Here is a 15,039-nt window from a genome sequence, read left to right on the forward strand (position 1 = left end):
CTAAAGAGTCTGCCTGCTGGTCTGAGGGGACCTACTGTCCTGGGCGCGGGGGTGGGGGGGGGTCCAGGGGGCCCAGCCAATCTACCTGCCAGCCTGATACTGAGAATTAAGTCTGGAGAGAGCCTTTCTCCCTGCTTGCCTGACTACCTGCTGACCCTGCTGTTTCTGTTCTGCTGCTGCCTTGGTTTGTTGTATCTCTTTGAAGCTATGTGGGCCAGGGAAGGCAAATCCCACAATCAGCATAATCTTTTTCCTGAAGAGTCAGTGGTTAAACATTTACCTAAAATCTGTAATGATACTACCTTCAAGCTACACTGATCTAAGGTCTGTGAAGAACAACAGACTCTTCACTTACATGAAGGATTTAATCCCTTGGAAACAAGTTACTCAGGAACTGGTACTTTTCACAAATCAAAATTGTGAGCAATAGGTCGTTTGCCTTGCACACAGCTGACCCAGGACGGAAGGTGGTTTGAATCCCGGCATCCCATATAGTCCCCCGAGCCTGCCAGGAGCAACTTCTGAGCTCAGAGCCAGGAGTCACCCCTGAGCACTGCTGGTTGTGACCCAAAAAAACCTAAATAAAAATTAAAATTGAAGGCACGCAGAAGTCAGAGTCAGGAAGGACTTTTGCCTTGCATGCAGTCCACCTGGGATCAATCCTCAGCACTCCAGTCTCTGAAGCCCTTCTAGGATCTTGGAGTAGAGCCAGGAATAAGCCCTGAGCTTATTGTGTGGCCCAAAGCAGCCCTGCTGCCCCTCCCCCCATAAAAAGAGGTAATACAAATTCCCAAGGAAATGATTTTTCTCTAACTTAAATATTTTTGCTGTTATTTTTGGCCACACCCAGCAGCACTCAGGAGTTACTGAAAGCGATTTCTTAGCCCATAGCAAGGAGTAACTCCTGAGCGTCACCGGGTGTCGCCCAAAAAAAAAAAAAAAAAACGAAAAAAAAAATCGCTCCTGGCAGGCATGGGGGACCATATGGAATGCGGGGATTCAAAAAACTGTCCATCCTGGATCGGCTGATTGCTAGGCGAACACCCTACCGCTGTGCTTTCTCTCTGGCCCTCTAATTTACATTTTTTATAAAGAGGGGCCAGAGCAATACCAGAGAGGTAGGGCGTTTGCCTTGCATGCGGCCAACCAGGGATGGACCCTGGTTCGATCCCCAGCATCCCATATGGTCCCATGAGCCTGCCAGGAGCGATTTCTGAGTGCAGAGCCAGGAGTAACCCCTGAGCACCACTGGGTATGATACAAAAACCAAAAAAAAAAAATTTTTTTTTTTTAATAAAGAAATACACAAGGGGGCTGGAGTGATAATACAGCAGCGAGGGTGGTTGCCTCGTATGCAGCTGACCCAGGTTCAATCCCCGGTATCCCTATATGGTCCCTGAGCCTACAGGAGTGACTCAAGCGCCACTGGGTATGGCCAAAAACCAAAACAACAACAAAAAACATGCAAATCTTACATGGAAAAATGTCTTAAGAACATGTGGGGTATGGGCCCGGAGAGATAGCACAGCAGTGTTTGCCTTGCAAGCAGCCGATCCAGGACCAAAGGTGATTGGTTCGAATCCCGGTGTCCCATATGGTCCCCTGTGTCTGCCAGGAGCTATTTCTGAGCAGACAGGCAGGAGTAACCCCTGAGCACTGCCGGGTGTGGCCCAAAAACCAAAAAAAAAAAAAAAAAAACCCCAAAACCAAAAAAAAGAATATGTGGGGTATATGAACGTATTAATAAGTGTAGTAGAAAGCCTCCTTCTGAACAATTAAAACTGAATTACTATTTTCTCCCCAAGCCTTGTCTGGGTTTCCAAAACCCATTCCTCGTCTGACGACTATTTTAGCCACCAACATTAAAAATATTCTCCATCTCCATTTCTACTTCTTTGAATCTTCACATGCATAGTAGAGATGTTTTGCACTACAGTATTCGATTTCTTATTGTCATAAGGCATTGAGTGTGCAGCAGTCCTGAGTTAAGCAGAAGCTATTGGCATCCCATCAGCTGACGGCTTGTAAGTAGGAAGCAGAGTTGGATGGGGTGAGTAACTGGCCCTGTGGGCAGAGAATGTAATTGGTGCCTGGGCCTCATACTGTGATGTCAGCATCTTACTGTATAGAGTGCTAGTCTCCTCTGCACTTGTCATTTCCTGGAATCATTCTCAACTGACTTCTCAGGCTGTGCTATGCATCCCTTTCAGATGAAACGTGTCCTGTGTCCTATGACATCATACAACCTGAAGTTTGCAACAGCCATGTAGAGAAAAAAGGAGGGCTTGGCTCTGCATCCACCCTAGTCTACCATCAAACCAACTCCTCAAGCTCTCTGAAGGTACTTGTGGAATTGGCAATCAAACTTTGGGCTGGTCAGGGTCCCCATCGGTGCCTGAGTAGACACTTGGCTTCCTCAAGAACATGCCTTTGTCCTCAGTGATGCTTCCTGCTCTTTTCCCATTCCCTCACTGGCAGTCATGAAAGAGGACCATTAATAAATTTCTATTTTATGGGGACACATATATACAACAAGTAGTTTGTGAATTTGATAAAAAGCAGGGAGTGATTTTTTGACATTAAAAAAATAAAAAGGTCCTGGGCCCGGAGAGATAGCACAGCGGCGTTTGCCTTGCAAGCAGCCGATCCAGGACCAAAGGTGGTTGGTTCGAATCCCGGTGTCCCATATGGTCCCCCGTGCCTGCCAGGAGCGATTTCTGAGCAGACAGCCAGGAGTAATCCCTGAGCACTGCCGGGTGTGGCCCAAAAACCAAAAAAAATAAAAAATAAAAATATAAAGGTCCTTACATCAAAAATAACTAGAACCAGTGCTGGCTCAGGTGCAAGGAGAAAGGGACTCGCTCTCAGTACTGGTGGGAATGTCAACTGGTCCAGCCTTTCTGGAAAACAAGAATCCAGCATTTGAGCTTCCATTTGACCTATCAACTCCCATTTCTTGCAAGGCCCCCCAAATAAAACAGAGATAAGACATTTGCACCCATATGTTCCTTGCAATACTAGCCACAATAGCCAAAATCTGGAAGCAACTCAATTATCCAAAAATAGACAAATGACTGGATAAAGAAACTCTGGCACACAGATGCAATGGGATATTACTTGGCCATAAGAAAAGAGAGTCATGGGGGCCGGGCGGTGGCGCTGGAGGTAAGGTGCCTGCCTTGCCTGCGTAGCCTAGGACGGACCGCGGTTCGATCCCCCGGCGTCCCATATGGTCCCCCAAGAAGCCAGGAGCAACTTCTGAGCGCATAGCCAGGAGTAACCCCTGAGCGTCACAGGGTGTGGCCCAAAAACAAAAAAACAAAAAAAAAAAAAAAAAAAAAAAAAAAAAAAAAAGAAAAGAGAGTCATGCAATTTGCTGCTATATGAAGGGAAGCATTATGCTGAGTGAAGTTAGTCAGAGGGAGAGACCCACAGAATAAACACTCATGTACAGGATATAAGGAAACATAACGATGGAATAACAAATACCCAAAGGCATTAGAAGCAAAGACCACAAGAACTGGTATTCAATAGGAAACAAGCCCCTTGAAGCTGGGAAGGGGCAATGAGTGGAGGGACTTGTTTTGCTGGAAGAAGAGGTGCTGAAAGGTGAAGTGTCAAGTACGAAATAACAGCAACAGAGACCGGAGAGATAGCACAGCTGGGACAGCCTCAAGTGAGCAGTTATTCTACTTCAGGAACCTCCCTCCAATAGGAGCCACTCTGATCCAGGCAGACCCAACTCTGACCTGCCCCCGGGACTATCTAAGTAGAAGTGGGAGGGTTCCGATTGAGACTATTCTCAGAACCCAGCAGAGAAGTGCTACCTTCACGGCCAGCCAGGCTTCAGGCAAGCAGCTGCCTGAGGCCTGCCAGGAACCTGGGGAGATTCTGCACACCGCTTCTACGATGCGCCAAGCAGAGGGACCCCCCCAGTTTCCAGCCTACCACCCCCTTTCCAGAAGAAACACTAGGGGACCCCACACACAAACACAAAACACAGGGTTTTTGTTTGTTTGTTTGAAGCAAGTCAACAGAGCAGGTCCTGGGCTGCGCAGCTCTCATGGCCTCCTTGATGACTTGAGCCCTGCCTGACCCCCAACACCAGCCCAGCCGGACGGAGCTGGGAGGGGCCACGGCTGCCGTTCGAGGAGACAGATCCGCAACTGAGTGTGTGGATGCGGGGCTGGGGGCCGCAGGCTGCCCCCTGGGTGTGCGCCAGGCCCGTCACTTGTGCCCTGGGACTCAGACGCTTCCTGCAGGTCACGAGGCCTGTCGCTCCCGAGGGCGTGGGCGTGCGTGTGCGAGTGCGAGTGTGTGCGCGCGGCGGGTCCTAGCCAAGGCCTTCCCGAGCTCTCGAGTGCTGCCAGCTGGCCGAAGGCGTCCGTCCCGCCGCCCTCCGCCCCGGAGAAGGGGCGTCCGGTTCCCACCCGGAACCCCCACCCCCGCGCTCGGGGACCACTCTGGACAGGAGGACGCCCACCAACGTGAGTGCATGGTGTGGGGCCGTGGCGGACACGCGGTACGAGCGAGCAGCGGCAGCAGCCGCCCCGCCGCCGCCTCCGCCTCCGCCTCCGCCTCCGCCTCGACGACCCGCGCACGAAGCCGTGAGCTGCGACGGCGACGTGGGCGGAGCGCCAGGCAACGCCGCAGACCACGCACGGGGCAGGTCCCGCGCCCGCAGCCGAACTCTCCCCCGGGCGGAGTGGCCGTCCCCGCCCTGACGCGCGTGCGCCGCGCGCCGCGCCGCGTGGCGTCATCCGGCCGCGCCCGCGGAGGCCAATCGGGGCCCGGCAGGTCAGCTCTGCGCCCCGCGAGGCCACGCCCCCAGCCGCCCCGGCCGAGTGCGCGTGCGCGTGCGCGTGCGCAGGCGCGCGGGGCCGGGGGGGGGGCCGGGGGGCCGGGCGGCCGGGCGGCGAGGACCGCGCCAGGATGGTGCTGGACAGCGTGGCGCGCATCGTCAAGGTGCAGCTGCCCGCCTACCTGCGGCGGCTGCCCGTGCCCGACAGCGTCGCCGGCTTCGCGCGCCTCACAGGTAACGGGCCGCGCGCGAGAGGAAGGAGGGACGGGAGGACGGACGGAAGGACGGCCGGGCCCGGAGCCGCCGTCCGCGGGGTGCTGGGGCCGGGCGCCGCGCAGGGGCCGTGTGCGCGGCGGGCGGCCGTTGTGGGTCGCCCTGCCGGACGCGAGCCAGGGCGGCTGTGGGCGCGGTCGGAGCTCGGCCCGCGCGGCGCGTCCGGAGTGGGCGCAGCTCGGTTCCCGGTGGCCGCGGACAGGCGCGCCGAGCGAGCCCGAGTGCCCAGCCCGCGCTGACCCGCGCGACGCGCTGCCGCCTTGGGGCCCCCGAGGCAGCTCGCCTTCCCCCGCGGTGGCCTCCGCCGGCACCGACGCTCGGAAACTCCGCCCGCGACCGTCCCGCGCTCTGCCACCCCCGACGCGAGGCCTGCTCGGGGCCCAGGGGCAGCGCCGCGTCTCCGCGTCTGCTCACCGGAGCCCCGCGCAGCGCCGTGCCCCGGGATGTGGCCGTGGCCGTGGCCGTGGCCGCGGCCGTCTGCAGCCGCTGTGTCCGCTTCCCTGTCTCAGCAACCGAGCGGCCCCTCCGCGGCCCCTCGGACACAGACACCGCGCCTCGCCTCGCCTCGCCTCGCCTCGCCTCGCCTCGCCGCAGACGTGACCCTTGTTGGATGAGAACCCGAGGGTGACTTTCCAGCCACCGCAGTGTCAAAAGGGGCCACGGTAGCCGGACACATTTCACTTTCTGATGACGAAAATGAACCCAAGCAGCCTGCACTGTGGCCGGCTTTTCCTTCCCTATTTTGAGCTTGTTGAGTCTCCGGATGACACTGCATTTCTCTTTTTGTCGGGGGGGGGTGGTTTTGGGGGCCACACCCGGCGACGCTCAGCGGCGACCCCTGGCTAATGCGTTCGGAAATCGTTCCTGGCTTGGGGGACCCTAGGGGATGCCGGGCATCAAACTGCTGTCCGTCCTATGGTAGCGCGTGGCTCTACCACTTGCACCACAGCTCCTGCCCCCCTTTTTTTAAACTTTATTTATTGTTTAGGGGCCACACCCAGCGGTGCTCAAGGATCGCCCCTGGCAGGCGATTTGGGAGACCACATGGCATCAGGGATTGAACCCAGCTCCCTCCTGGGTCGGCCACATGCAAGGCAAATGCCCTAATGCTGTGCTATCTCCGACCCCTACACTGCATCTCTTGGGGAGCCCAGGGAGGAAGTGGAGACTCGGCATCTCAGAGGACAGAGCTGGTGGGGTGGAGCCGGGGAGAGTATGGCGGTCCTGACAGTGGGACCCGGTATGCACTCTACATGTCATCCAGAGCAGCCCCCCAAAAATTCCTCTCACAGTCTGGCCCTCCTGGGCTGCTGCTTCTTCCTGGCACAAACACTGGGCGCACTTGAGGGCTGGCAGTTTTCCTGAAGGACCTCCCCTAGAGCCACCAGCAAGGCCCCTCACCAAGGTGTTAAGAGGCCTTACACCAAAACAGGGAGGTGGTCTCTCGGGGTCTGCAGAGGGAGGTCCAGCTCCCTGTGGTTTGGAACTGAATGTTCGGGGAATCCCCTGAAACTTGTGGGTGCTCCAACATCACCACTGCTGTAAATCAGGCACATGGGCACAAATGTGCGCTAGTTCCATGGGGCATTGCTCTGCTCTGGCTTGTAGGGGGTCTGTGGGGTGGTACAACAAATGAGGGGCACAGATCTCCAGTCACACAGCTGGCATCAAATTGGCCTGCCTAAGCCGTTTTCTTCTTTTGCTGGGGCAGGTGGTGTTGGGCCACACTTGGCAATGCTCAGGAGTTACCCCTTGCTCTGTTTTCATGAATCACTCCAGGTGGGGCTCTGATGGATTTGGCCTCTTGCAAGGCAAGTGCCGTCCTCTCTGTACTATCTCTCTAGTCTCACTCCTGTTTTTGTTTTTTTTTACTTTTTTGTTTTGTTTTGTTTTTGTTTTTTGGGTCACACCTGGCAGTGCTCAGGGGTTACTCCTGGCTCTATGCTCAGAAATCGCTCCTGGCACACTCACGGAACCATATGGGATGCCAGGATTTGAACCACCGTCCTTCTGCTTCTAAGGCAAACGCATTACCCCTGTGCTATCTCTCCGCCCCCCCTTTTTATCTAATATATGAATCTTTATTTAAGCACCATGATTACAAGCAAGTTTGTAGTTGGGTTTCAGTCGTAAACAGAATCCCCCCCCTTCACCAGTACAATATTCCCACCACCAATGCCCCCTCCCCCCTCCCACTGCCTGTATTTGCAACAGGCATTCTACTTCTCTCATTCTTTAACATTGTCATTTTAACTGTTAGTGTAGTTATTTCCCTAACAGCTTTCACCACTCTTTGTGGTGAGCTTCACTTTGTGAACAGGTCCTTCCAGCCCTTAACTCTATTGTCTCTGGGAAACAGTAATGTCTTTGATCTTTCTCAAAACCCATAGATAAGTGAGTATTCTGTGTCTATGTCTTTCTCTCTGACTTATTTCACTCAGCATACTAGATTCCATGTGCATCCATGTATAGGAAAATTTTATGACTTCATCTTTCCTGACGGCTGCATAATATTCCATTGTGTATATGTACCACCATTTCTTTTTCTTTCTTTTTTTTTTTTTTTTTTTTTTTTTTTTTGGTTTTTGGGCCACACCCGGCGGTGCTCAGGGGTGACTCCTGGCTGTCTGCTCAGAAATAGCTCCTGGCAGGCACGGGGGACCATAAGGGACACAGGGATTCGAACCAACCACCTTTGGTCCTGGATCTGCTGCTTGCAAGGCAAACGCTGCTGTGCTATCTCTCCGGGCCCATACCACCGTTTCTTGTTACCCCCCACTTAGGGGGGCACGCACCAAAATTGCCTCCCTGGCTTTCCTGGTGCACTCTAACTTTTTCTTCCAAGAAACATCTGCTAGAAGACCCGCATAGAGGTCTATTATGGATGGATCCTTTGCGTGGATGGCTAGCAATATTTCTCTCATACCCACCATGTGACTGTGACCCTGCTCTCTATAACCAGGCCTCAGTGTTTCTCCTAAAACAAAGAATATACAGTACAGAAAAAACCGCCAAAAGTCTCCTGCTGAGCTCTTTTGTGATCTCTCTCCCCCCATTTCCTTAAAGGTATCTGGTTTCTCTTTACCTGTCTCTTCATATGCTAATTTTAGCTCTGATCTCATTGGTTCATCCCCTTTTCTTTTCTCCCTGGCTACGCCCCAAAAATCCATCTATATAAGGCCTGATTCAAGAAATAAACTCTCTGGCCTCTCCCTCGCTGCTTGTTTTCACCATGTAATTCTGTGTGGTTTCATTTATTTCATATTTCATGTTCGTCCGCTCGTGCATCCGCTTGATTCCCAGTGGAAAAATAAACCCACTAAGGTTTGCTTCAGGGACTTTTATCTAATTATGATAAAAGTCCGCAGCAGTTTCTTTAGCCATTCATCTGTTGAAGGGCATCTTGGTTGTTTCCAGAGTCTGGCTATTGTAAAAAGTGCTGCGAATATAAGTGTGAGGAAGGGAATTTTGTAGTATATTTTTGTGTTCCTAGGGTATATCCCTAGGAATGGAATAGCTGGATCATATGGGAGTTCAATTTCCAGTGTTTTGAGGAATCTCCATATTGTTTTTCATAAAGGCTGGACTAGACGGCATTCTCACAGCAGTGAGCAGTAAATAAGAGTTCCTTTTTCTCTACATCCCCACCAGCACTTATTGATTTTTTTTTTTTTTTTTTTTTTTTTTTTGGTTTTTGGTTTTTGGGTCACACCCAGCAGTGCTCAGGGGTTACTTCTGGCTCCATGCTCAGAAATTGCTCCTGGCAGGCACAGGGGACCATTTGAACCAATGACCTGCTGCATGAAAGGCAAACACCTTACCTCCATGCTATCTTTCCGGCCCCATGATTATTCTTGTTCTTTGTGATGTGTGCCAGTCTCTGTGGTGTGAGATGGTACCTCATTGTAGTTTTATTTTGTTTGGTTTTTTGGGGGGTCACACCCGGCAGCGCTCAGGGGTTACTCCTGACTCTATGCTCAGAAATCGCTCCTGGCAGGCTTGGGGCACCATATGGGATGCCGGATTCGAACCACCATCCTTTTGCATGCAAAACAAAACAAACACCTTAACTCTATGCTATCTCTCCAGCCCACCTCATTGTAGTTTTGCATCTCCTTGATGATTAATGATGTGGAACATTTTTTCGTGTGTCTTTTGGCCATTTGTATTTCTTCATTGACAAAGTATCTGTTCTTCTCCCCATTTTTTGATGGGGTTATATGTTTTCTTCTTTTTTTTTTTTTGTTTGTTTTTGGGCCACACCTGGTGGTGCTCAGGGGTTACTCCTGGCTGTCTGCTCAGAAATAGCTCCTGGCAGGCACGGGGGACCCTATGGGACACCGGGATTTGAACCAACCACCTTAGGTCCTGGATCGGCTGCTTGCAAGGCAAACGCTGCTGTGCTATCTCTCCGGGCCCTGTTTTTTTCTTCTTAAGTTCTGTCTGCACCTTGTATATTTTTTGATATTAGTCCCTTGTCTGATGGTTATCGAGTGAATAGTTTCTCCCATTTTGTGGGTGGCTTTTGTATCTTAGGCACTATTTCCTTTGAGGTGCAGAAGCTTCTCAGCTTAATATAGTCCCAAATGTTTATCTCTGCTTCCACTTGTTTGGAGAGTGCTATTTCCTCCTTGAAGATACCTTTAATTGCAATGTCATACAGTGTTTTACATACGTGTTTTTTTATATACCTTATGGTTTCAGGCCTGATATCTAGGTCTTTTTTTTTTTTTTTTTTGGCCACACCCGGCTCAGGGCTCAGGGGTTACTCCTGTTTGTCTGCTCAGAAATAGCTCCTGGCAGGCACGGGAGACCCTATGGGACACTGGGATTCGAACCAACCACCTTTGGTCCTGGATCGGCTGCTTGCAAGGCAAATGCCGCTGTGCTATCTCTCCGGGTCCTCTTGAGTGAGATTTTTCTTTGTGTTTCCCTGGAGAAATCCTAGGGAGCCCTGAAAGTGCCCTAGCCCCAGGTGAGAAGTGCTGGGCTAGACAGGTGATGTGTCTGCTGGGGTGATGGGGGGGAATTGCCCTAAACCTCGCAGACTAACCCTGTCCCCCACACTCAGTTGCAGAATGGCTCCGGCTATTGCCTTTTCTTGGTGTGTTGGCACTGCTCGGCTACCTGGCCGTCCGGCCATTCCTCCCCAAAAAGAAGCAGCAGAAGGACAGCTTGATCAACCTTAAAATCCAGAAAGAAAACCCTAAAGTTGTCAATGAGATCAACATCGAAGACCTGTGTCTCACCAAGGCAGCATATTGTCGCTGCTGGCGCTCCAAGACGGTAAGACAGTAAGGCGGTAAGACAGTAAGGCGGCAGCTTGCTTGGCCCTGCCTGGGAAGCCCTGCTGGGCGAGGCGCACCTCCCTGTGAGGAAAGCCAGAGTTGCAGGGATGGGGAGTGGCTGGCTGCTGGCTGGTTGGATGCAACAGTCCTGTTCTGAGTGGAAAATCACCTGCCTAAGGTTTGGAATCAGAATCATCTGTAGGGACTGGAGTGGTAGGGCATTTGCCTTGCACTAAGCTAATTCAAGATGGATGGTGGTTTGAATCCCGGCCTTCCATGTGGTCCCCTGTGCCTGCCACGAGTGATTTCTGATTTCCAGCAGTGCAGAGCCAAGAGTAACCCCTGAGTATAGTGAGTTCGGGGTGGTAATTTAACTTATTGGGATTTTTTGGGGGGCTACATCCAGCGGTGCTCGGGTTACTCCTGACTCCATACTCAGGAATCACTCCAGGGAAATTGGGGGATCATATGGATGCCAGGGATCAAACATGGGTTGGCTTTATGCAAGGCAAGCACCCTCCCCACTCTTTTATCTCTTGGCCCCAGCTTACTTACTTTTTAATCTCTGATCTGAATTTTTAAAAAGATCATCTTTTTTTTGGGGGGTGTCACACTCAGCGCCGCTCAGAGATTATTCCTGGCTCTACGCTCTCGCTCCTGGCAGGCTCAGGGGACCATATGGGATGCTGGGATTCGAACCACCGTCCTTCTGCATGCAAGGCAAAAACGCCTTGCCTCCATGCTATCTCTCCAGCTCCATAAAGCAGATCATCTTAATAGACATTCTTTTTTTTTTTTTTTTTTTTTGGTTTTTGGGCCACACCCGGTGACACTCAGGGGTTACTCCTGGCTATGCGCTCAGAAGTCGCTCCTGGCTTGGGGGACCATATGGGGCGCCGGGGGATCGAACCGCGGTCCGTCTCCTAGGCTAGCGCAGGTAAGGCAGGCACCTTACCTCAAGCGCCACCGCCCGGCCCCTTAATAGACATTCTTAAGGATTTAGTGAAGCGATGTATATATGGTACCTTGGTTGTAAGCTAATACACTATAATTATGAGTTTGTTTGTTTTCTGATCTTGGGCCAAACCTATTGGTATGCAGGATTTACTTCTGGCTCTGTGCTCAGGGATCACTTTTGGCAAGCAATGGGGACCCTACGGGATGACGAAACCCAGGTCAGCACATGCAAGGCAAGTGTCCTGCCTGCTATATTATTTCTCCAACCTCTGATTGGTTCTTGTTTTTTTGTTTTTTTTTGTTTGGTTTTTTTTTTTTTTTGGTTTTTGGGTCACACCCGGCGGTGCTCGGGGGTTACTCCTGGCTGTCTGCTCAGAAATAGCTCCTGGCAGGCACAGGGGACCATATGGGACACTGGGATTCGAACCAACCACCTTTGGTCCTGGATCGGCTGCTTGCAAGGCAAACACCGCTGTGCTATCTCTCCAGGCCCTCTCTGATTGGTTCTTAATGTGAGAACTTTAAATTTTCATTGTGAGAATTTTAAAAGAACTTTGAAGTGAGTTATGTTAAGTTGTTGATGAAAATTTGTGTGTGTGTGAGTGAGAGAGAGAGAGAGAGAGAGAGAGAGAGAGAGAGAGAGAGAGAGAGAGAGAGAGAGAGATGAGTGTGACATCCAGTGGTATTCATAGCTTACTCCTAGCTCTGCACTCAGAAATCACTCCTAGGCCGGAGAGACAGCACAGCAGTAGGACATTTGCCTTGTGTGCGGCCGACCTGGGGAGGGACTTGGTTTGATTTCTGGCATCCCCAGCCTGCCAGGGACGATTTCTGAGTGCAGGACCAGAAGTGACCCCTGAGTACTGCTGAGTGTAGCCCAAAAACCAACCAATCAATCAATCAATTTTTTTTTTTTTTTTTTTGGTTTTTGGGTCACACCCGGCAGCGCTCAGGGGTTAGTTACTCCTGGCTCTATGCTCAGAAATCGCTCCTGCCAGGCTTGGGGACCATATGGGATGCCAGGATTCGAACCGACGGCCTTCTTCATGCAAGACAAACACCCTACCTTCATGCTATCTCTCCGGCCCCCTCCCCCCAAATTTTTTTTAAATAAAGAAATCACTCCTGGTGGGCTCTGGAGAGCCATATGGGATTCCAGGATTGAATCTAGGTCAGCCATATGCAACTTAAGCTCCCTCCCTCATGGTGCTGTTTCTCTAGCTCTGAAATCAACTCTTTTGTCATGGGCTATTTCAGGTTTTAAGTGCCCTGCTGATCCTGACACATTCTTCTATTACAGCAGGTTTTCAGGATCAGCCCAGGCACCTGTGGAGACTAGTAAAGTGTGATATGATGTAGGATGTGGGAACAGATCATGTTTCTATGGGATAAGAAGATGATTCAGAGAGCTGGAGTGGAAGCCTTCCTAAGTGTACCACTGAGGGTGGGGGGTGGGGCAAGCACCTCTCACAGAAGAATACAAATCTCGCAAATCTCTGGTTTCTAAAGATTAGTTCAAGACACTAGAGTGTGATGTCATGGAATAAAGGAAATATTTTTAGAGTATGATCCCAATTTTGTTTCTAAAAGTAGATGTGTAGAGCAAATACAGAGAGAACATGTTTGCTAAAATGCTATTATTATTTATAGCATTGTCTATTTTATTTTTTGTGGGAGGGAGATAACAGAGTACCTTCTGTTCTACCTCTGTGGCCCCTAACTGCAATAGTTTTTTTTGTTGTTTGTTTGATTGGTTGGTTTTGGTTTTGGGGCCATACCTGACGGCTCAGGTGTTATTTCTGGCTCTGCACTTAGGAATCACTCCTCTCAGGCTTGGGTACCCTATGGACACTGGGGATCAAACCTGGGGCAGCTTCATGCAAGGTAAAAATCCTGTCTGCTGTGCTATTGCTCTTGTCCTGGAATCTTTTGTTTGTTTGTTTTGGGGCCATACTCACCATTGTTCAGAGGTTACTCCTGGAAGACTTGGGAGATTATATGGTATGCCGAGGACCAAACCCGGGTCAGCTGCTTGCAAGGCAAATGCCCTAACCACTGTGCTATCACTCTAATTCCCCTAGAATATCTTTTTTATTAACACTCATGTATTTTGTTTCTAGTTTCCTGCCTGTGATGGGTCTCACAACAAGCACAATGAGCTGACAGGCGATAACGTGGGCCCGCTGATCCTGAAGAAAAAGGAAGTGTAGCCAAGTTGTCCCACGGAACTGTGCACCAGGGCAGGCTCCTTCCACATGTCCAGGAAAAATTTCCCATGACAGTCTTGATCATTGCTGCTGGCTAGTAATTAATTATGCCTCTTCATTTTCTTTCTGCACTACCATTTATATTTGATAATTTGTATAGTCAAGAAGTCCTTAATAGAGGAATTAAATTGTATACTCCTTTTATTCCCACACCCAAGAATTAGCAAATAGTCTTGCAATAAAACCAACAGATCCAAAGCAGTTTGCGGATTGGGATTTGGGACAAAGCCTACAGTGCACGCTTTTATCCCTATGCTATCAGGTATATCACCTTTGAGTTTGCTCTATATGTGATTGGGGGGGTGGGTGTTGGGTCACACCCGGCAGCACTCAGGGGGGTTACTCCTGGCTCTACGCTCAGAAATCGCCCCGGCAGGCTCTAGGAACCGAACCATATGGGATACCGGGATTTGAACCTCCATTTTCCTGCATGCAAGGCAAATGCTCCATGCTATCTCTCTGACCCCCTATATGTAATCTTTTTTGTTGTTGTTTTGGGGCTATCTCGTGGTGCTTAGGCCTTACTTCAGGCTGTGCATTCAGGGACACTCCTGGAACCACACGGGATGCCAAGGATCAAGCCTAAGTGAGCCATGTGCAAGGCAAGTACTCTCCCGCTATAGTTACTCCAGCCCCAAATGTGATTATTTGAAGTGTTGTTTCTCCTTGTGGCCTTCCAGTAAGAAAAACACTGCTCTCAAGAAGTACTTGAGTTTTCCAGAAAGTACAGTACTTGCACTAATGAGACTATTGTCCAATAAAATGAAAATACACCAGTTTCAGAAAAGATACAAACTGGATATAAAATAGAAGCACAGTGTTTATGTTCCTGAGGACCAGCCATCTGTCTCTTTGCGTGCCATGTATGGGTCCTATCTGACTCAGCTGGGGCAGGGGAACCACTGGGCACCTACAGAATCAAGGGGCTCTGCCTGTAGGTTATTGTCCAAAGTCATGTCTGCAATTTTCTTTCAACCGTGCAGAGAAAGAAAATGCAAAGTATAGGAATTTTTCATAACAAACGCCCTGTGGAGTATGGAAAACTCTTCAGCCCTAATGGTCTCTACATGGTCCCTAGAGCCTCACTCCCAAGGCCCCAAGGTCTGTGTGCAGTGGACACAGTTCCCTGTGCCTACTATCTCTGGGGAAGGGTAACCAGCTGTCCCATGCCTAGAGCTTGGCCTGAGTTCAGCCTTCACAGATGGGATGCTCTGTGAGCCTGGTGTCTCCCTGTTACTAGGGCGGGATTGGACAGTTATGGTTCCAAGGCTGGAAAAGCGGCTAAGGTGTTTGCTGGCCTTGCCCCCATTCCCACCCCAGACTAGATTCCCAACACCAAGTGTGGTCCTCTGAGCCCCGCCAAGAAAGATCCCTGAGCACAGAGCCAGGAGGGGGAAGCCTAAGCACACACCAAATAAAAATTTGCCCCCGCCCAAATAAAATTCAGTCCTGG

The 15,039-nt window shown here is 50.8% G+C and overlaps 1 protein-coding gene across 1 annotated transcript; it reads left to right on the plus strand.

The window, feature by feature from the left end:
• Positions 1 to 4,904: 4,904 nt before the first annotated feature.
• Positions 4,905 to 13,791, plus strand: CISD2 (CDGSH iron sulfur domain 2). The gene is made up of 3 exons (XM_049786966.1): positions 4,905 to 5,035; positions 10,146 to 10,360; positions 13,440 to 13,791. The coding sequence occupies exons 1-3, from the start codon at positions 4,933 to 4,935 to the stop codon at positions 13,527 to 13,529; spliced, it is 408 nt and encodes a 135-aa protein (XP_049642923.1). The 5' UTR covers positions 4,905 to 4,932; the 3' UTR covers positions 13,530 to 13,791.
• Positions 13,792 to 15,039: the final 1,248 nt, after the last annotated feature.

This window comes from Suncus etruscus, chromosome 14 (assembly GCF_024139225.1).
Source record: "Suncus etruscus isolate mSunEtr1 chromosome 14, mSunEtr1.pri.cur, whole genome shotgun sequence".
Classification (NCBI taxonomy): Eukaryota; Metazoa; Chordata; class Mammalia; order Eulipotyphla; family Soricidae; genus Suncus; species Suncus etruscus.